Consider the following 22,728-nt stretch of genomic DNA (forward strand, 5'->3'; position numbering starts at 1 on the left):
TGGATTTCCCTGCCTCTGCTTTAGAGAGCAGGCCGAGACTGACTCAGAAACGAGAGCTGCTGCTGAGAAACCAACCGCCTGATGACATCATCCTGCTTCTCAGTGTGCGGCGTGGAGCTTAGCTGGCGCCACCACGTCGTTTCAGATGACTTGTTGCTGCCAGCAAGGTGTCTGAGGCCTTGTCTGGGCTCAGGAGTGTAGCCCCTGACTTGGCAGCACATCAGGGTGTAACTGGCATAACACTGGTTTCATGACAGGTCCTTTTTTTCTGCACTGGCTGCAAGGTCTGGTATGAAAAGCAGCATGTTGGCAAACACAATGGTTCAAAATCCTGCTGGACTGTAGTATAACGTGTCACACAGTGCAGAGAGGGACAAGGCCAGGATCTGCACCAGTTGGGCTGACTGGAGTTTTCCCCAGAGCACCCGACTGCACTGGGGATCAGCCCCCAGCCTCGAGTCCCGGTCCCAGGCCTCTGCGGCTGAGGAGTGCACAGCACTCTGGCCAGAGGTGACTGGCAGTGTGTGCAGCCTGGCTACTTTTCTTCGTGATTTACTACCCATTTTCAGTCTCTCCCTGTCTCCCCCAGCACACACCCGTTTATTCAAGAGCCCTTGACCAGCCTGCGTGAGGTCATGTCCTCTGTGGCTGGCTTGCCCGTAGTGGAGTTCAGCCGCCATTCTGAAGCCATGGGTGGCCTTGTTTGAAATGCGCTAATACAGTAGACATGTTTGCCTATGAGCCTCTCGGTTTGAAACCCCTGCTTCAGGGAAGACGACCGTGGCACTTTCCAAACCTACTCTACTGAAACCAGGCACAGAAGTTGCCAGCCTGAATGCAAATATGGCTTTGTTTAATGTTTCTAGAACATGAACTTTAAAGGAGGGTGTACTTTCAGTTGCTCTGTGGCTATTCTTAGCAAAAAGGTGGTTTTGTTAGTTTGCATGTCATTAGTCCTTGGAGTAAGGAGATTATTTTTCAACCACGTAAGACCCGCACTATATTGCGGGGTAGCGATTAAGTAGAGTGTTTCTTCTCTCGGGCTGGTACCAGGGTGTGCCAACAGCAGAATGCATGCTGGGATGTTATTCCATGTAGGAGCCAGTGACCTATGGCAGGTCTGAGGACTTTCAGACCCATTAAATATCAGATACAAATTTGAGGCCTGATCCTAAGCACATTGAAGTGTGAGTCTTCCCTGAGTGGGGCAGGGTCTCCCGCCGTTCCTGTATTGTGCAGCTGGTTTTGTTGTGCTTGGTTAAGGGGGCAGTTTTTCATGTCCATCAGCTTTTATTCAGATCCAAACCCCCTCCTCCACCCATGTCCCCATCCTTGGTTATAAAATAAATGTATTTCTTCAAACCTTTACAGAGAATTGTGTGGGTCTTTTGGAATCTGCAAACTCACTGTCTGTCACGGTCCTTTCCAGTTGGTGCACTGAATGTGGAATTTTCCCAGCCTGTGAATCTTGAGGAAGCTGAGAGGATAAACCCTAAAGTGAGAGAAGGAGGCCGATATGCTCCAGAAGACTGTAAAGCACTTCAGAAAGTAGCAATCATCATACCATTCAGGAACCGTGATGAGCATCTGAAGTACTGGCTGTATTATCTCCACCCAATCCTTCAAAGGCAACAGCTTGACTATGGAGTGTATGTCATCAATCAGGTAAGGACTTGGGACATGCATACGTTTGCAGAATAATGGCTATAATACTCCCAGGCAAAGGTGCAGTTGGTTTATACTCAGTAACCAACTTGCTGGTTGAGAAGATTAATGCACAAAATGAAAGAGTGAAGAGTCAGGAATCTTCACTGCATAATCTGCAAACAAATCCAAACACTTCTGCTAGTTGCTTTTATAGCTTTAGAAAAATGCTTCCCCCCGTAAACTGAGATCCACTTCTCAAGTTAGGCAAATTCCTTGTGAGTAACTTCTACTTAAGTAGCCACTTTGAGGAGAACTTTTAGTAATACAGTCGCATCTTATTTCCACCAGGATACACTTATCACCAATTTGTGAGGCCAGAAGGGAGCCCCAGGTCCCTAGTCTGACCACCTGTATGATGCAGGCCAGATACCCAGATAACCCCCAGGAACAATAATAGGAACAGTGCACTAACTGTCCTGCATGTGGATAGAACATAGATCTCTTATAGATGTAGACAAGTCCATTTCAAATAAATGGAATAGAAAAACATTACTGGCATTACTTCCAATATATTTGCCTTTTTAGCCCTGCTTTCGCCTCTCCAAACAACACGACTGGCTTGAGCATATGCCATGATTCCAAAAAAAACCTGTCTGTTGTGCACACATTGAGAAGCTTAACAAGTTAAGAAAAATGCATTAGTTGTGATGAAAGGGCACCGCTATCACTCCGAAGGGTGCCAGTGAAGTCTCTCTGCGTGTCTGGCACATAAATATTAACACAGCACCTCTGTCTAACTTTGGATCCCAGCCCTGTGCAATGCTGAAAGGCAGCACACTCCCTGGAGCATAACTGTTTCTAGAGTCAAGAGAGACAAGGTGGGTGAAGTAATATCTTTTATCAGATCAGCTTTACCTTGCCCACCTTGTCTCTCTCATACTCTGGGACCAGCCTGGCTACAACAACACTGCAAACGACCATGGATGGTATCTAAAGTCAAGATCAGTTGGTGTGTTCAGGTGCAGCAGAAAGGTTTGAACTTTTTCCTATGCCTCAGGAAATGGATTGCTGTGTATTTATAGTAATGGTAAATACTGACCTAAGGAATGTTAATACTTACCTGCTGTGCTTGATATGACTTTGTTCATGTGTTTGTGATGGCAGAGTGTTCTATTTACAGATGATATGCAACTGCAGATTATTTACAGATTATTTTAGTTTAGATTATAACGTACTGTCATTAATCTTCCTCAAATCATTTTTGTATATATGTGTAACATGCTTATATATCAGACCATGCTGGTGACTGTAATAGTAATAACATGCTAGACTAACTGTACTAAATGTTATCTGAAGTTGCTCTGAGACCCCCTTTGCCACATAGTATAAATGACAATTTAGAGTGCAGCTCTCCAGACTGAGCAGTGCAAGACCACACGCCTCTCACAAATGGTGGCATAAATACCCAGCCACCCTTAGCTCGTGAAGATGGTATTATTTTGATGCATTAAGGATCCACTGTATACATGCATGTATTTTGTTTGGCCATATAGTAATACTAGTGTTCTGGTAAAATACCCATTGAAAACACATATTGAGGGTGGGGACAAAGCTGGATGCCTCTGCATTCTGTACTTCCATCAGCCAGAATGCTCCTCTCACCCAACATGCTAGTTTCACAAGTTGGGAACATTTGCATAACTTGGAAAGTCATGTTAGTGGTGTGTGGCCGTTTCTAATAAATGGTCATTGGTTGCTCTAAGCTTCATATGTTAATTTATCTTTTGTGTTAGGGTGTGCAGTATCTTGTTTTAAAATATGGGATTTCAGTCCTACGACTGGGGTTACTGCTCATTATAAATATCTAAGTATCCTATGATAGCTTTTCAGAGGCCTTTGAAAAATGACTTGTGGCCTTGGGCTGGTGCTAGTGAGCGGATAGCCACATCACAGTGATGATAGCACCGCTGGGACTAATCTCAGTGATTAGTGTCCCTGGTAATGAAGAGCACTGCCTGGTCATGGGAAATGAACTATATCAGAGGGCATTTGGCATATGCTGTAAAATTAACCTGCACAAAAATTATGTAGTCAGTCTTTTAAAATATGCCCCCTTGACGAAGAGTTAAACAGACGTGGTGCCAATATACTGAGTATACAGACCCTAGAGAGGTACAGTTCATTCTTCTGCAAGTATCTCCTTTTCGGGAGGGCAGTGATTATCTGTAGTAACTGACGTGACCTAATTTGCAGTTAAAATGTTTGCCTTCTCTTGTGCTGAAGTCTAAACATGAACAAGTCTAAGCATGTTCTGCACATCTCTGAAACGTTATGTCCCTAACATAGAGAACTGTCAGCGGCACTAAGCCAGCTGCCACCCTCCGGGGGGGCGAGCGGAAAGCTGCGTCAAGGCGGTTACAGAAATGTGGGTGCTCTGACAGAAGTAGAGGAGGAAAACGTTCTTATTTCTCTGCTGTCTTGACAATTGCTTTTCTCTTTTTCTTGTCTGTCCTTCCCTTTGCATCCATCCTTCTTTTTTTTTTTCTTTTTTTCCTTCTAGTGGGGAAATTTTACCTTTACTTGTTAATCGTGTCTATAGCAAAGCAGTCACTGAAGCAAGGAAAATTACTGTGTGATCTGATTCTTGCACTCCGCCTACGTGCTCTTCTGTACTCTGCATCTCATAGAAAGAGAGAGGAGCGCTGACCCTTACTGCTGCTGCACTGGTAATGTCAAACTTCTTCCTTTCAGTGCAATGCAATTCAGGCGTGAATCCATTGCATCTTCACCATTCAATTCTTGGCTGTCTGAAATGCACCACATTAATGCTGGACTGAAGTCAGAAACGTGGTATTTGTAAAGTGTCTGGGGTATAACCAGAGCCAGTGGAGCTCAAGCTGGGTGGGTGGGGAGGTAGAGCAGCAATTTGATGGTCTATTGTTTTTTAAAATCTAGTCTTTTTTAAAGTTCCTCCTGATGTAAATGGATCCATTTCTGCCAACCCCAGTTAATGGGTCAATAACCAATCTTCAGTGGAACAAATACCATCAACACACTTGGGAACCTGACCTTTGGCCTGTTTACCTCAATTAAGTGTTAACTTAATTTGGGCCATTCACATGCCAACATCTATTTAAATGGGTAATCTAAGAAATAAACCTGCAGCTGTGCCTTGCTGGTGGGAGATAAAAAAGATGTTATAATGAACAATTGATTAGGACAACTGGAGCTTGCAAGATCCCTCTAATGTTTTGCATCTGCAAACAGTCTACAAGCACTGGTCACAATGTGTTGCAACATCTGAGATGAGGTCTTCAGGTCAGGTCTGCCTGACCCAGCCCAGTCAACAATGGAAGCCGCAAGTGCCAATGCCCCACCAGCTTAGCTGGCCCTCCAAACTACATCCCCCAATGCCATCCCTCATGTTGAGAATGCCCCTGGGCATTATGGGATAGGCATTCCGGGAGTTGTAGAATGCACCAGTAGGCCTGTGAGTGAGATGGCCATCCATTTCCAGTAACCCCCTGAAATCACTTTCCTCCTCTGGTGTCCACATTCCTGGGGACAAGGCAGTCTTTAAAAACATTGGGGAAAATTCTTCCCAGGTAGAACTTGAGTGACCAGTTTGGGTGTCACCTCAGTCACTCTCTCCAGGATGGGAACTCTGCTGACTTGTTCCATACATAATTCTCCTGCCCCACTACTTGGCTCCTCCCAGTCTGTACTGAGTTTGTCCTCCTGCCTCCCCGGGAGGCAGCGCAATGCTGTTATCCCCATTGCTGTAGATGAGGAACTTCCCCATGATCACACAGGGAGTGGGTGGTAGAGCAGGGAATTGAACCTGGGTCTCAGGTTAGCACCTCAGCCGCTGAACCAGCCTTCCCCTCCTAGAGCCCTCACTTGACTTGGCTGCTGGGTGCAGCTACATCCACAGTTACCCCTTGTTGCTGCTTTACTGAGCTAACACATTCACCCTGATATGTGCAGGGCTCTCTCTGTGCACGTGGCTGTGAGTGTCACATTATGTTGCTAAAATGGGTAGAGGGATTGGGGAGGATTAGAAAATTCCCTGCAAATTTCAGTTGTTTTTCCAGCTATTTCCCACTGGCGCTGGCTTTGTCCTGTGATTGCATGTGTGGTACATTGTGTGGTATCTGGCTGTGCTCATGTGTGGGTGTTGTGTTTTTATATGTTGTTTCACAGGGCAGGATGGAGCTGCTGGGCTGTGTTTTAGAAAGAATAAAAAGAAATGCTGCCTAGCTCCTATTTGCCAGTTTGCTGGGTCACTCTACTTGTGGGTTAGTGCACAGCAGAGGCTGATGCTGTTGTTTCTATGATCTCCTATGGGTACTGAGAAAAAAAATAATGAAGAGACTCTCCTATGGGGAGGCTGCTCAGAACAGCCCTGACCTTTCGTTGGCACCAATTACTCTCTTTTGAATGTGTGCTGGGAGGCAGTTGTGCAATGCACCCGCAACAGTTGGTTATTCCAGTTTAACTCAGTTAATCTTCTGACCTTCGATCTGGAAAGCAGCTGACAACTGAGTGGCCTGTAAGTGTCCACGGCACTCCATTCCCTGCATTCTGCCACTGGCGTGCTCAGTGGGCAGCATGCGCCTCCAGCTGCAAGTCAAATAACGGACATTTCTGCACCACGCTCTGTTCCTGGTATTTTCTGTTAAGGAATTATTTTACTTACCGCAGCAATGTTGTGGCTACTGCTGGCTGCGTGGCACCAGGGGCTGTAGAGTCAATAATACTCCTAGCAAAGAACATCCAGTGTGGACTAGAAACACTTTGGATGCTGCAATAGTCCTAGAGAAGTAATCAAATACATGTCGATTTAGCAGGGGCGGCTCTAGACATTTCGCCGCCCCAAGCACGGCGGCATGCCGCGGGGGGCGCTCTGCCGGTCGCTGGTCCCGCGGCTCCGGTGGACCTCCTGCAGGCGTGCCTGTGAAGGGTCCACTGGTCCCGCGGCTCCACGAAGCCATGGGACCAGCGGACCCTCCGCAGGCACGCCTGCGGGAGGTCCACCGGAGCCGCGGGACCAGCGGACTGGACCCTCCGCAGGCGTGCCACCAAAGGCTGCCTGCCTGCCGCCCTCCCGGTGGCCAGCAGAGCGCCCCCCGCGGCATGCCGCCCCAAGCACGCACTTGGCGTGCCGGGGCCTGGAGCCGCCCCTGCGATTTAGACTAGGGCTTTCAAAGAAGTGTCTGGCAGATTGAGCTGATGTTTTCAGAGAACTATGTGCAGTGGCAGTCAAAAAAGCAAACAGAATGTTGGGAATCATTAAGAAAAGGATAGATAATAAGACAGAAAATATCATATTGCCTCTATATAAATCCATGGTACGCCCACCTCTTGAATACTGCGTGCAGATGTGGTTGTCCCACCTCAAAGAAGATAAATTGGAATTAGAAAAGGTAAGGGAGAAGGGCAACAAAAGTGATTAGGGGCAAGGAACAGCTTCCATATGAGGAGAGATTAAAAAGACTGGGACTGTTCGGCTTAGAAAAGAGACAACTAAGGGGAGGATATGATAGAAGTCTGTAAAATCATGACTGGTGTGGAGAAAGTGAATAGGAAATGTTATTTACCCCTTCACCTAACACAAGAACTAGGGAATCACCCAATGAAATTAATTGGCAGCAGGTTTAAAACAAACAGAAGGAAGTACGTCTTCACACAACGCACAGTCAACCTGTGGAACTCCTTGCCGGAGGATGTTGTGAAAGCCAAGACTATAACAGAGTTCAAAACAGAATTAGATCAGTTCATGGAGGACAGGTCCTGCAATGGCTGTTAGCCAGGATTGGCAGGAACACAACCCCATGCTGTGGGTGTCCCTAGCCTCTGCCTGCCAGAAGCTGGGAATGGGCAACAGGGGATGGATCACTTGATCATTACTTGTTTTGTTCATTCCCTCTGGGGCACCTGGCACCAGCCATTGTCGGCAGACAGGACACTGGGCTGGATGGACTATTGGTCTGACCCAATATGGCCGTTCTTATGTCTCTTGGGGAGTTAGGCACCTGAGCGTTAAGGCCTTGATCCCACAGACACTTGCAAGCAGGCCTGTCGCAGGCCTGTCCAAAATGTCTCTCCCTGTGCTACTGGTGACGGCCAATGGGAGTTGGATGTCCAAGTCCCCAAGACTTCTCTAAACCTCCCCTCCCCGTTAATGTTTAACACCGGCATGCCCCCCCCCCCCCGCCCGCGCGACACTGAGGGAGTCTCTGTCACCCCTGCAGTCGGCCCAGTGCCCAGAGCCTTGCCCTCTCCCACAGGTGCTGCCATCTCCTCAGAGCTCTAGAGTTAGTCCACACTGCATTGTAAACCCAGCTCTTGTGTTTCCACACCTGCCCTTGAGGCACTACACTGCATTGCAAAGCTGCATTTACAGTTGCTAGACCCGGATCTCTCAGCTGTGCTAGCGCATCCACACTGCCCTACGCAGCCCTTCTCAATCAGGTCTGCGGCTTGAGCTGTGTCCACACTGCAAAAGGACAGGGCTTGGCCCCAAGTCACAGTGGTACTCGGGCACCGACACCCCTGCCCCTCCCCAGCAGGGTTCTAGGACTTGGGTCCTGAGTGCTTGCTGACCCGGGTGTGGGGGCTTAGGCTCAGGCCTGAATCAGAACCTGGGCGTAGCGTGCAGTGTATACATACCCCAGAAGGGGGCGCTGTGCGGAAATGGGACCCTGGGAGTACATGTCGTGTTTCGTACTTTCAGTGGACATCCGAGGCTGAAGATGGCAATTATAACTCTATTCCTGTCCCCCAGGGGGATTGCTGGTTCCTTCCTGGTGTCTGACAGCTCTGCATACTTTGTGCCACTTCCCTACTGCTGGGCACTATTATGGGCAGCTGGTATTTCCTGGCTTAGAAGAGGTTTTTCTAAACAAAATGAAGCCTCCTGTTGCTTTCCTTCAAAGGCTTCGCCATGCTGGCAGTTGGCAACAGCCTTCAGAGCCTGTGGGACAGAGGCTGGCCTCCCTGCCCTTGGGCCCATCCAGGAGCTTCAGATCACAGCTTGCTTCTAAGCCTTTCAGAGCAGGTCACTCCAGTTTCTCCAGCAGAGCTGCTCCCATAGAACTCCACTGGTCTGAGTCTAATCTGACTGCACTCTCCTCTCTGAGCTAGATAGGCTTCCAACCCGCCACCAAGAAGGGAAGAGGAGTTTTCTGGGGGCTCCTTTCCTTCCCTCTGCCGTCACAGGGACGGCAGAATTGCCCACCTTAATTACAGGGTGCTCTCCTTCCTGAAGTGACAAAGGAGCGAAGGTGTTCTCTGGACATCTACAGGGCCCTGAAGGTCTATCTACAGTTGCCCCTTCCTCGTCGAGAGGCTGCTGCTGCTCCTTGGTTAGTGGTCTCCATGTAGAGGGTAGAGCCTCAAGGGGTGTGACAGACTAATGCATATGGTCCAGTTGGGCCATATTTCCTGCCCGGTCAAAGGGCAAGGTTCCCTCTGCCATGCTGGGGGTGCATGTGTGCAGCTGTGGAAGTTGGCTATTTGGCAGGCCCCACAGGATTAGCATTCCAGCCTCCACAGGTGAGAAAATGGCTATAGATCCCTCAGTGCAGTCTGTACAAGCCACAGCTAGACCAAGTATGAAGCCGTTTGTCTGGGGGTAGCTGTGTTGCAGAAGCAAAAGGGATTTCTTCTCTAACTCTTCTGTTTGTGGCCTCAGTCCCCACCCTGTGAATGAGCACTCTGCCGTCTGAGGGATTCTCTTGGTGCGGATTTCCCCCTCTCATGTCAATTGACAGGCCATTAACACAGACAGCACTTCTGTTCAGTTTGGCTGGGCAAGTTCTAAGGCCTAGGTGATGAAGAAGGGGAAGTCTTTGTTTTCACCAGGCTGCCAGCTTTCTGCCCTGTATACGAAGGATTACCCACATGCCTGGCTGTGAATCCGCCTTGTGTGTGCTGCTGAGACCCGCTGGGATGGTCCGTTCTATGCATGGAAAAGGGAAAAGACACTCCCCTTGAGGTTTGCATGGGGACACATTCTGCACAGGTGCTGGCTGCCTATCGTCCTTCGGACCTTAATTGGTTTCCATAACCAGAGGACAGGCAAATAGATAAGCACAAATTGTAACATTAGCAAGAGTGCCGGCTGTTTGCCTCCTGCTTAAACGTCAAAAGTAACTGAATGTGCTGTGAGTGGAAGCTGGGTCTCGGTGGGGCTAACGGAGCTCCGCACAGACACGTTGCAAACACTGCGAGTGGAAGCTAGCTACACAATAACAGCTGGCTGAGCTCAGGGCACAGTGGGATTCCCCTAGGGGGTGATGTTTCTTTGGCCAAGAGGAAGAGGATATAATTTATTCATTTAGTACAGATTCAGGGCCCAGCTTTGCTAGCCTTCGTTACACTGAATGGTACCATTGAAGCCAAGGCGAGCACTCCTAGAGCAAGGTGGTACCAAACCAGAGAAAGGGTATTAGAATCTGGCCCTGTTGTGTTTTTTGTTTTTGTTTTTTATTTTTATTTTTATTCTGCTCCCACCACCACCCCAAAAATAAATCAGGAGAGAAAGTACAAAACACAGTGAATTTCCTACTTCTGTATTTTTCCTTTTGAAAGCGTTGGGATTAGTATGAGGCTAAACCATTCAGCAGCTCGTGGGATACTGGGAAATTTAAATCTCAGGCCTGGTCTACACTGGGGGGCGGGGATTGATCTAAGGTAAGCAACTTCAGCTACAAGAATAGCGTAGCTGAAGTCGACGTATCTTAGATCGACTTAGAATCACTTACTTCGCGTCCTTGCAGCACGGGATCGACGTCTGCCGCTCCCCCGTCGACTCTGCTTCCGCCTCTCGCCTGGCGGAGTTCGGTCGGCGGCAGAGCGATCAGGGATCTACACTAGCTGCGATAAATCGATCCCCGATAGATTGATCACTACCTGCCGATTCGGCGGGTAGTGTAGACGTACCCTCAATTACTCCAGCCCTGACAGTGCTTCTGAATTGTCACCAGTTGAGCAACACATGGCCCTTTTTAACAACAGGTACACACAAAAAACCTCAGTGTGCACCTTCCTGTTCTGATCACAGCTGTAACACCCTGGCAACATCCTTGTTGGGATGGGGGTTCAGAAGCTTTTCTGTAGCGGGGATTGTGTCTAGTGAATGGCTTTTCCTTCCATTAATGCTCACACAGCCCCCCCCCCCCCCCATTTGCCGTCACACAATGTCCCTGTGGCAAGTACAGCAGTTGCCTATGGGAGGGACCCATCCCACCAGGAAAGGGCTGGGTAAATTTTAGCCACTGGAAACAAGGAGGACTCAGCACCATGTGCCAGGACAACTCTCCATGGACCATGCACTAGTGCATTTTAGCCTGCTAGGGCTCGTGGGTCACAGCCTACAGTCCTCCAAGCTGCAGCAAAGCCAAGGGCTGCATCTGGGTCAGAGGAGTCTGGCTGTACTAACAGTCCCATCACAGAAACAGCCGCTGCCTCTAGAGTGCACAGACCTGTCTGAATCTACATCGAGAGAGTCTAGGCGTAAAGCATAGAGGGGAAAACACCAAATGGACGAAACGCTTGCTGTCTGTGCCCTGGCATGGATGTGCTTGGCCAGCTGAGCAGATGCCAGTTCAAGCTTGCAGTGGTGGAGGTGGTCTGACCCGGTTGAGAACTCCTGTGTCCCAGCCTTCTTGTAGTGTGGGGCCCAAAACTGGACACAGTACTCCAGATGAGGCCTCACCAATGTCGAATAGAGGGGAATGATCACATCCCTCGATCTGCTGGAAATGCCCCTACTTATACAGCCTAAAATGTCCTTAGCCTTCTTGGCAACAAGGGCACACATTAATGCCCACACAAGGTTGATGGGGTTCACCTGTGCGATGGGGTGGGTAGAGAGTGAAGTGGGGATGACCTGTGCTTCTAGGATCTCATGTGCCAGTAACTGGCAGGACGAATGGAGTGTAGTCCAGCTGGTTATTCTGTTGTCTACCATTTCAGCTTCCCCACATGTCTCTGAACCGCACATAGATTCAGCTGCCCAGAAAATTCAGGATTTGGGCAAAGGAGTTTCTGGGCATCAGTGTCTGCTCTTTAGATGGGTTGTAGTGCTAGTCGTATTCCGTCACCTGGGCTGTGAGGGCACCGGGGGACTTTGACTCTGGTGGTGGCGGTGCAGGTCCAGTGTGACAGATGGGATACTTGGTAACAGGTAAGAAATGGACAGTGTATACTAACCTCCTTAAGGTGCTTAATTTTTTTTGTTTGTTTTTAAATTAGGGTGGAGAAGAAACCTTTAATCGTGCTAAACTTCTGAACATAGGCTTCAAAGAAGCTTTGAAAGAATATGACTATGGTTGCTTTGTATTTAGTGACGTAGACCTAATTCCAATGGACGACAGAAACATCTACAAGTGTTACAGCCAGCCACGGCATCTTTCTGTATCGATGGATAAGTTTGGATTTCGGTGAGAGCTCTTTTCAATGGACTGTTTGTTACTCATCTGTATTTTAACCTTCCATGCCTATGGCAGAGTGGCAGCATCTCCAGTATAAACCTCATATTGAAGGCCTGGAAAAATCACTCCTGGCTGCAATTTGTCACAGTGTAGGACTGGAAAAAAAGGGTTGTCTGTGGGAAAGATTAAGTAACTGTTCTTAAAAGTTTTCAAATATCAGTCATAGGAGTAGAAAAAATGGAAGCTGATCTTTTTCAGATTTTTTGTGCTCATCCCGTAGCTGCTGATTTTATCCTGTATCCATGAAAGCAACCAGTAAATGCTATTCTGTCTCCATTTAAGGCAGTGGGGTTGCTCCTACCCAAGACCCCAGGTGAATTTGGCCCTGTGTATTTAGCATTGTGTTAGCAGAGTTTGTCAGGATTTCTGGGCCAGGAGGTTTTCCAGAATGGCCACCCCTGGGATATTGGAAAATCCCAGTGACACTGTGCTGTGTGGAGAGTGTCCCTCGCAGACCAACGGTTACCATGCCTGCTCTTGGGGACAAAGATATGATCTTCTTGGCCATGTCATCAGCTTATTCATCATGACCTGTCTGACAGGGAAACCCCACCGATATTTGCACCTAGAAATGGCTGCATGGTAGAATTCTCAGCCATTAATATGTGGGTGGAGCCACTGTGGTTATGGTGGGTGAGTGATCAGGGAAGACAGCACCAAAAGAGAGAGACTAAATGTCTCTGTGCTCCACCTAATGCATGAACACATGCACACCTAACCTTGCTAGTCATTCCAGTGACAGACCCCAGCCCCACCCTGCCCCACTAGTCATTCCTGTGACAGGCCCCCAGCCCCACCCTGCTAGTCATTCCAGTGACAGACCCCCGCCCCACCCTGCCCCACTCGTCATTCCAGCGACAGGCCCCCAGCCCCGCCCGGCTAGTCATTCCAGTGACAGACCCCAGCCCCACCCTGCCCCACTAGTCATTCCTGTGACAGGCCCCCAGCCCCACCCTGCTAGTCATTCCAGTGACAGCCCCCAGCCCCGGCCTGCCCTGCTAGTCATTCCAGTGACAGACCCCAGCCCTGCCCTGCTAGTCATTCCCGTGACAGACCCCAGCCCCGCCCGGCTAGTCATTCCAGTGACAGCCCCAGCCCCCAGCCCTGCCCTGCTAGTCATTCCAGTGACAGACCCCAACCCCAGCCCTGCCCTGCTAGTCATTCCAGTGATAGACCCCAACCCCAGCCCTGCCCTGCTAGTCATTCCAGTGATAGACCCCAGCCCCGCCCTGCCCCACTAGTCATTCCAGTGACAGACCCCAGCCCTGCCCTGCTAGTGATTCCTGTGACAGACCCCACTCCCCAGCCCTGCCCTGCTAGTCATTCCAGTGACAGACCCCAGCCCTGCCCTGCTAGTCATTCCAGTGACAGACCCCAGCCCCCAGCCCCGCCCTGCTAGTCATTCCAGTGACAGACCCCCAGACCCCCAGCCCCGCCCTGCTAGTCATTCCAGTGACAGACCCCAGCCCTGCCCTGCTAGTCATTCCAGTGACAGACCCCAGCCCCTCCCTGCCCCACTAGTCATTCCAGTGCCAGACCCCAGCCCTGCCCTGCTAGTCATTCCAGTGACAGACCCCAGCCCCGCCCTGCTAGTCATTCCCGTGACAGACCCCAGCCCTGCCCTGCGAGTCATTCCAGTGACAGACCCCAGCCCTGCCCTGCCCCACTAGTCATTCCAGTGACAGACCCCAGTCCCCAGCCCTGCCCGCTAGTCATTCCAGTGACAGACCCCACCCCTGCCCCGCTAGTCAGTCCAGTGACAGACCCCCGCCCGGCCCTGCTAGTCATTCCAGTGACAGACCCCAGCCCCGCCCTGCTAGTCATTCCAGTGACAGACCCCAGCCCTGCCCTGCTAGTCATTCCAGTGACAGACCCCCAGCCCGGCCCTGCTAGTCATTCCAGTGACAGACCCCAGACCCCAGCCCAGCCCAGATAGTCATTCCAGTGACAGACCCCAGCCCAGCCCTGCTAGGCATTCCCCTGACAGACCCCAGCCCTGCTAGTCATTCCAGTGACAGACCCCAGCCCTGCCCTGCTAGTCATTCCAGTGACAGACCCCAGCCCCCAGCCCTGCCCTGCTAGTCATTCCAGTGACAGACCCCAGCCCAGCCCTGCTAGTCATTCCAGTGACAGACCCCAGCCCCGCCCTGCTAGTCATTCCAGTGACAGACCCCCAGACCCCCAGCCCTGCCCCGCTAGTCATTCCAGTGTCAGACCCCAGCCCCGCCCTGCTAGTCATTCCAGTGACAGACCCCAGCCCAGCCCTGCCCGCTAGTCATTCCAGTGACAGACCCCAGCCCCGCCCTGCTAGTCATTCCAGTGACAGACCCCAGCCCCGCCCTGCTAGTCATTCCAGTGCCAGGCCCCAGCCCCCAGCCCCGCCCTGCGAGTCATTCCAGTGACAGACCCCAGCCCCCAGCCCTGCCCTGCTAGTCATTCCAGTGCCAGGCCCCAGCCCCGCCCTGCTAGTCATTCCAGTGCCAGGCCCCAGCCCCGCCCTGCTAGTCATTCCAGTGACAGGCCCCAGCCCAGCCCTGCCCTGCTAGTCATTCCAGTGACAGACCCCAGCCCCGCCCTGCTAGTCATTCCAGTGACAGACCCCAGCCCCGCCCTGCTAGTCATTCCAGTGACAGACCCCAGCCCCGCCCTGCTAGTCATTCCAGTGCCAGGCCCCAGCCCCGCCCTGCTAGTCATTCCAGTGACAGACCCCCAGACCCCCAGCCCTGCCCCGCTAGTCATTCCAGTGCCAGGCCCCCAGCCCCGCCCTGCCCCTTTGCTCAGGGCTGTGTCTGATGGCACCATCCAGCCCTGCCTGTTCAGTAACAAGCCTGGTGCACTAACAAAGCTCTTTTTCCCCTTGCAGCTTACCGTACAATCAGTATTTCGGAGGTGTGTCTGCGTTAAGCAAGGAGCAATTGGTAAAAATCAATGGATTTCCTAATAATTACTGGGGCTGGGGTGGTGAAGATGACGACATTTATAACCGGTAAGACCCAAGCTGGAACATGCTATTGCTGTGCAGCTAGAAGCCGCTACTAGCCTGGGCCCTCGGCACTGTTCTCCCTGTCTGTGTGTGACTTACGACCCCCTGAGTAATGCTTAAAGCAGTTGGCTTTAGCCCGTGCTGTGTCTGCAGCCCTGCACGCTAGAGCTTTCCCTCTTCTCGCGCTCTGGGCAGTGCCTCGCCAGAGGGGCACCGGCGTGGCCAGAGAGCCTCAGTTTCACATGCCGCACACTAAAAGGCCAGGAGTGTGTGTGCTGTAAACTGCACTCCCAGGGGAAGAGCTCTTCAGGAACCCAGATCCTTCCTGGGGAGCATCCGTCCGTCCCAGCTCCGTGTCGTATGGGCGGGTGGGTTGAGGTGGCACCGAGCTCCTTGCTGGCTAGGGCTGTGTTTGCTGGCCACCACAGCCATTTGGGGCTCTCCGCCATCTCTGACCCTGCAGCACAGCCCTAGTAGGGAAGTGGGAGATGGCGATGGAGTCTCCTCTCTGGCGCAGGGTCCTGATTTCACAGCAAGTCAGAGAAGGGGAGCTGGGAGCACACACCCTAATAGTCTCACTGACAGTGCTGTGTTCATTTCCCCTCCTCACCCAGAGGAACCATCACGGTGCAGGCTGATGCTAATGCAGATCTGCAACCTGGAGCTGCGTGGGTCTGCAGCCAAGGATGGCCCTGGAGCATGGGGCGCCCTGCTCACTGTTTGCGCTGGCTCCCAGTCAGAGCGAGCTGGGGCAGGAAGGGGCAGTCCACACCCAGTGGCAGGAGGTGTGAGCAGCGTGCTGGTGGTGCTGATCTCAGAGTGAGGCCTGAGAGATGCCAGGTCAGGGCCATGGGTTCAGCAGCAGCAAGATTCCTTGTGTCTTCCAGAATCTGCTTTCTCCTCACTTGCTATGTTAGGTGATTCCTTCCCAGCGTTGGGGACAGTGGAGCTGGGAAGGCCTGCAGAGAGGCACCTCAATCCAACCCCAAGTCACTCTCTCAGGAAGCGCTCTACAGCTCAGGATGGGGTGGGGAGAAGAGCTGAGGGGCACTGGCTAGGGTGGGTCTGTTCAGCATGCCAGGGCAAGTTCTCTGCAGGTGGAGAAGTGAGAAACCTCACCTGCATGATAGGAGCACAGTCGATCTGAAACTCGGCCCAGTCTGGAATCTTGCAGTTCCAGTGCGGGAATGGTGTCTGTCAGCAAAATCTAAGCAGCTGCGAAATACTAACGTGTAAAATAGAACACTGAAAATTCCAGGAATGAGCATAAAGTACCATGGAAACCAGTATAGGGAGCTATTTGCACAGTGCAGCTTGTGCCTAAGGCGCGTTTACACTTACCTGCTGGGTCGACGCGGCAAGTTCGACTGCTCGGAGTTGAACTATCGCGTCTGATCTGAGGCCGATAGTTCGAACCCGGGCGCTAGTTCGAACTCCGGTACTCCACCGCGGCAGGAGGAGTTGCGGAGTCGACCTTGGAGCAGCGGAGTTCGCTTCCGCGGCGTCTGGGCGGTAAGTGAGTTGAATTAGGGTAGTTGAATTCAGCTGCGTTATTCACGTGGCTGAATTCGCGTACTAGTTCGACCCCGACCTTAGTGTAGACCAGGGCTTAGATTTTACAATGTTTTCTGCACAGAGAGCAGACCAGTAGTTTTTGGAAATCTCAGTGTTTTGATTTTCAGTTCACACGTGAAAGGTTTTACTAACCTCTGTTTAGTCTGAAATGTTTCTCTACCCCTTGGCCTTGTAATAGGCTTTTGTACTTCCCCTGAGTTTATGAAACAACTTCTGAGACATCTGTAAATGTTATGGTTTACCTATTTAAAAAAGCAAAACCAATTTTGCATGATGTCACCTGCGTAAAGGGAAATTATATTCCCTTTGTAAAATGCTCTGACATCTGTGGCTGGAAACTGTTACAGAAGAGCTAGAGAGCATTAGCAAAGGGAGAGAGGGGGAGTGGTATAAAATCTGAAATCGTAGAATCATGGAAACGTTGGGTTGGAAGGGACCTCAAGAGGTCACCAGGTCCAGCCCCCTGCACTGAGGCAGGACCAACCCAACCTAGACCATCCCTGACAGGTGTTTGTCCAGCCTGTTCTTAAACACTTCCAGTGCTGGGGACTCGACAGCCTCCCTCGGAAGCCTGTTCCAGAGCTGAACTACCCTGAGAGTTAACGTTTTCTGCCGCTTTTGACTCTAGGTAGTAACAGCAAAGAGAACACAGACAAGGGCCAGCTGACCTGTGTTAGAGCGGCAGGGAGCCCCTCTGCAGTTCCATGGTCACAGCCCCGTTCACTCCTTCCCATGACAGCGGGGCCAGAGAGGGCTCCCTGCACTGCCACAAAAGCTATACTGCAGCAGCATGGCCTCCCCCACAGCCCAGGTCTCTGCTCGGTCCTCTGAATGTGCATTATTCCCCGCTGAGGGCCAAAGACAGGATTCGGATAATGCAGCAGTTCAGATGGCCATTGGGTTTTGGGAAATCAGGAGCATACTGTTGTTATAATGTAGGTGCGTGCATAGGGAATAGTTTGGGTGGAGCAGACAAGTGAGAGACTGCTGTGGGAAGGTGATGGAGAGCCAGTTATGGTGGGAAGAAATGGAGACGGGTGGATCCTGTGGGGTGCTGAGCGTCCCCAACTCCTTCTGGAGTCTGTGGGAGCTGACAGCAGTTGGCACCCTACAGGATTTAACCCACAAGCGTTAGCCAGGCATAGGAGTTCAGAATATGAAGCCAGAGGGTAACAGCAGAGTTCCAGTGCTGACCTCATGGGGCAGTTCTGCAGAGACACTGTTGCACCATCTGGACGGGAGTAGTTTTGAAAGCTAAGAAGGCAGTTTTTAGTGGGTGGCTCAAACTAAAAGAGAGTGTGGCTGCCGCCCTGCTAAATGGCATAACACTCTACGCGTGCACACAGAGAGCACAATGTAATGTTCTACTGCAAGGAGAGAGACGGTATCATTAACCCCATACTGCAAATTTGTCTTCTGTATGTATCTAGCAGGCAGTACTGCAGCTTGGTTCAAACCTTTGTGCTTTCTCACAGCATTGCCTTCTCAGCGGGATTGCAAATGGTGGATTTTGAAATGACCTGGGCCATTGCTTTAGCTCAGGAAGCTTTACCATTGAATCAGCAGAGCTGTGCAAATAATGGATTTTTTCAGTTCACTGGCAATTCCAAATAACTGAAAAAAAAATAGTTTTGGGTTAACTCAAAACCAATGTTTTTGGAATTTTAAGTGAATCAAAAAGTCAGAAAAACTTGTGTGAGGTCAAACAAAATGTTGAATTTGAAATAAGGAGAGTGAGGTCATCTCTTTTATTGGATCAGCCTCTGTTGGGGGAAGAGACAAGCCTTCGAGCTTACCCAGAGCTCTTCTTCGGATCTGGGAAAGGTCCTCAGACGGAACATCTCCACAGCAACGAGACACCCGCGGCTGGCCCGTGTCAGCCAGCTCAGGCTGCCAGGCCGTTTCATTGCTGTGTAGACTTCCGGGCTCTAGGACCCTGGGGGGCTTTAGGGTCTCTCTCTCTCTCACCCACCCAGGGACCATTTGTCATTCATTTTGACATTTCCAAAACTGTTTTTCTTTTTCTCTGAAACAATTCGCCAAAATTGGTACAAATGTGTGGAATGTTTTGGTTGTCCTGAATCTGCATTTTTGGGCCAAAAAAAAAAAGTTTTAGGTAGAAGTGGCTTTACCTGGGTACTCAAGTACTTGTTAGAATATTAATAGCCTCTTGATATGTTTACTTTCGCAGGCTGTTTTTTAAAGGTATGAGAATATCTCGCCCAGATGCTGTAATTGGGAAGTGCCGAATGATTCGCCATTCAGAGACCGTAATAATGAACCCAACCCACAGAGGTGTGTCCATCTCGCTTCACCTTCTTGACAAGTTAGAGATGCTCTCAAGGCCGATAGTTCCCGATTATCCTGCCTTCCCCTTACTATGTGGAGGTCTGATCACACAAGTTACTTTACTCAGTGGGCGGCGGTCACACAATGATTGCACCTAACCTGTTGGAACATGCTGGGATACCCAGATGTAGGATTAACTTTGAACGCTTTGATTATTTCAGTCCGGATTGGCCAAACTTACTGACCCTCCGAGCCACATATGACAGTCCTCAGAAATTCGAGTGCCGGGATGCACCTGTCAGCTCGGGGCTTCAACCCTGTGGGGAGGAGGGGGTCTTGGCCTTCAGTCCCGCAGAAGAGTCCTGCCAGGGCTCAGGGCTTCAGCTCTGCTCCTGCTGAAGCCCTGAAACCCCTCTCCCCACTGGGCAGAAGCCCCTAGCCCCACCGCCGCAAGGCAGCAACCCCAAGCTTTCCCTCCCCCCAGTCTGGTAGGTGGAGAGGAGAGGGGGCATAGGGGACTATATAAAACAGCTGCTTGTGGCCACCTCTGTTTTAATCCTTTCTTGTGGCCATTGAGCCATAAAGCTGTGCTGCGGGTGGGTGCAGTGCCCTGCTTGCAGTTCGAGGTCATTACAGTGCTAATATTACAATATTGCATCATTTTGTTTTCACAGGTTTGACAGAATTGCTCACACAAGAGAGACAATGAATTCGGATGGCTTAAATACGCTGTCATACAAGGTAGTGAAAACTGAGAAATACCCACTGTATACCAAAATCACAGTGGATGTTGGCTCACCAAAAAACTAGTGTTGGAGAGGCAGAAGTGAAGACTTGGAAGCTACCAGGATATCTGATCCATAGGATTTTTATATGTACTGTTTGTACAGTCAGAATGAAAAAGAGCCTCATTCAGCTATGCAAAGTTTTCCCAGTCTCCTGGACAAGTGAGACTTTTTAATCCCAAACTTGACTTTACACAACTTTCTAGCTCTACAATATTTTTGTAAGTTTTAGAAACTGTAAATAAGAGTTGTAAATATTTACGTTGCCAGAAAATGCTGGACATTATGTATCTGCTGCAGTGCTCCCCACAAATATTTTATTCAAATGTTGTTATTGTTCACAAACAAATGATGAATCAGCAATTACTTTATTATTATTATTACCCATATTATTTCTTCCATAGGTTAAATTAAGTAGACGAGAGCACTGCTTTAAATTCTTTGCTGTTGTTACTTTATGAAGGACTGGAAAATGCTGCTAAAATTGTACAAGTTTACACTTTGTATTAGATTTTTTTTAATGGAGGCAGTATCATTTATTCTTGTCTAACATCAGCCAAACCAAACATTTTTTCTTTAATTTTATGCAGAGCACGTTTTGGAAAAATTGATCTTACAAAATCTAACAGCAACAGATTTTATTATCTCAGAGGATTTTAATAACTTGGGTCCCAATCCTCCAGTGAGCGCTATATAGACAGGACATTTAGGCTTGGTGGGAGCTGCACAGGGCAGTATAAATATTATGCTTGGTGCAAGAAGTGCTGTGTCCAGGTGACCTGCTCGGAAAGATCTCTTGTTAGATAGAGCAGTGTAAGATGCATTCTATTTTTTAAGAGAGGCAATTTGGTTGTAATTATGGGCTGAAACTATAGTCTTTTTTAATTTAAAATTTACTGAAATTAGTTTACTTCGTAAGAGCTTATCATGCTATTTAAATACCATATACATTTCACAAAAACAAAATGCATTTTCTTAATGTTGTACATAAAACCTGAATTCACTGTTCCTTTTGTTTTGTGATATTTTAAGATGACGTGATGGAAATTTGGTTTTAAAAGAGACATTTGTATGTTAATACCTTAATTAAACTAGGATGTAGCATCATTGTTAAAAGAGGCTTAGAAATAGCCTGTCCCTAAAATGACATGTTCTTATGTGCTTAATGATGTATGAGCCATGTATTAAGTTTGTGCTACATATTTGTCCATGAACTCTTTAATGCTTTAGTACTAACAGGTCAGGAAAGATCAGGCTTACTTCGCTGATCTGAAACCCGCAATGAAAGTGTGTCCGCTAAGATGTGAGAAAGTGTTCCAGGTCCATACTCGTTTGTAACTTCTGCAGCCACTGAGGAATGTACACTTCCTTGTTCATGGCATTTTTAAACTGCAGAAAGGCGACTGTGCCAGCCTGTACTCCTCGCCTTTCCCCTTCAGCATTATGGCATTTAGAGCAGGTCAGGATTTCACATCTCAGCAGTGTTTGTGAATTTTTTGCCACCTTTCAACCAGCTCAATCTAAAATGGCTTATGCTAATTGGGCCCAATCCAAAACTCTCAGGAGTCAGTGGGAGGCTTAGCAGGAGCTCTGGATCAGGCCTGTGGGGTTACTCCTGCATCTAGGTGTGTTTACCCCTTGGAGTAGAAGTGGAGCTGAAGTCCCATTTGTCTTATGCAAGGACGGAAGGGGCTGATCTAACGATGGGGGGTGGGGGGGCTATTTTATTTAAATGTGCTTTTTGGCCACTGGCTATGGCTGAAGGCATGGTCAGAAACCCCACTAACCTCATGGGGTGCCGAGGAAGGTGCTTGCCTTTCAGTCTGATTGTAGGGGCTTGGTTTAGTTTAGACCTGTACACCTACCAACACAAGCTAAACCCATGTGAGTGTCCACACACACAGGTGCACTAGATCTGTATACAATCACACCTTTAGTTAAAGCAGTACAACTCTGGCTTCTGAGCAGTATGAGAGAGAACCAGCATTGTTTGGAATGAAGAGCTGATGTTCCTGGGTGGAGCCCATTGCAGGGTCCCCACCTAAGAGCCAGCCTGCACGCCTGCTCTTGGGAGGAATTGTCCTCACGCTAGGAATGGCATTACAGAGTTACCGATGTGTTGGCAGAGATGCAGTAGCACATGGCTTAGATCCCTTCCAGAATCTGGGTTAATTTTCTCTCTGCAAAACCCAGGCACATGCAGCAGCACTGATTAGTAGCCAAATGTGGCCTGGGATTTTCAAAGGAGTCTAGAGAGGGTGGCCCCAGCTCCCCCTGAAGGCCAGGGAATGTGGGAACCAAATATTTCCTCTCGGTGTGATGTCGGCATGGGGAAATTCACGTTTTACTTGCGTACATCTCATTTGTATAGCATGCAGGGTCCCCTTCTGTGCTGGGACCTGGGACAGTTTTGAAATGTCCCCAAATGAAATCAAAGGCCAGTTTGTGAACAAATGAACAGCAATCTCACTTGCCATGTTTCTACTGTTTAAACAAAACACATTAAATAGGGACATTGTCTCTTTCAGAGCCAGTAGCTTGTTGCTTAATCCTGAGTTGGTCTAGGGTGAAGGTGCTGGGCTGGGACTGGGGCTCAGCTGTGACCTGGCTGTGTAACCTTGGACAGGTTGCTTCCCCTTTCTGTGCTTCATTTCCAGGGCTGCACTGAGACAAGATGGGGTCTATTAGAATACAAATCTGTATAATGGCTGCAAGGCGGGTTGCTGGCAAAATACATTGACTTTTCTTTTAAATGCTCATTCTTTCTGCATGTGCCCCAGTCACAATGCCTCCTCCTCGGGAAATGGAGTTGCAATATGGTCTAGATTCCCAACCTCCCCCTTCCCACCCCAAAAAAGAAAAACCCTGAAGGCTGCATCCAGGTCTGGGTGTACAAGGCTGTGCATGGCTCAAGAACTTACTCAGGAGAAAATTAAGGGAATGTTTGAGT

At 49.5% G+C, this 22,728-nt stretch overlaps 1 protein-coding gene across 1 annotated transcript; it reads left to right on the forward strand.

Moving 5' to 3' along the window:
• Positions 1-1,332: 1,332 nt before the first annotated feature.
• LOC120393939 (beta-1,4-galactosyltransferase 1-like) lies at positions 1,333-19,893 on the forward strand. The gene is given in 6 exon segments (XM_039518397.1): positions 1,333-1,665; positions 11,908-12,095; positions 15,010-15,132; positions 18,896-18,963; positions 18,966-18,999; positions 19,668-19,893. Coding segments are annotated over 6 exon segments (867 nt in total). The 5' UTR covers positions 1,333-1,347; the 3' UTR covers positions 19,804-19,893.
• The last annotated feature ends 2,835 nt before the right edge of the window (positions 19,894-22,728 follow it).

Source organism: Mauremys reevesii, unplaced genomic scaffold (assembly GCF_016161935.1).
Source record: "Mauremys reevesii isolate NIE-2019 unplaced genomic scaffold, ASM1616193v1 Contig39, whole genome shotgun sequence".
Classification (NCBI taxonomy): domain Eukaryota; kingdom Metazoa; phylum Chordata; order Testudines; family Geoemydidae; genus Mauremys; species Mauremys reevesii.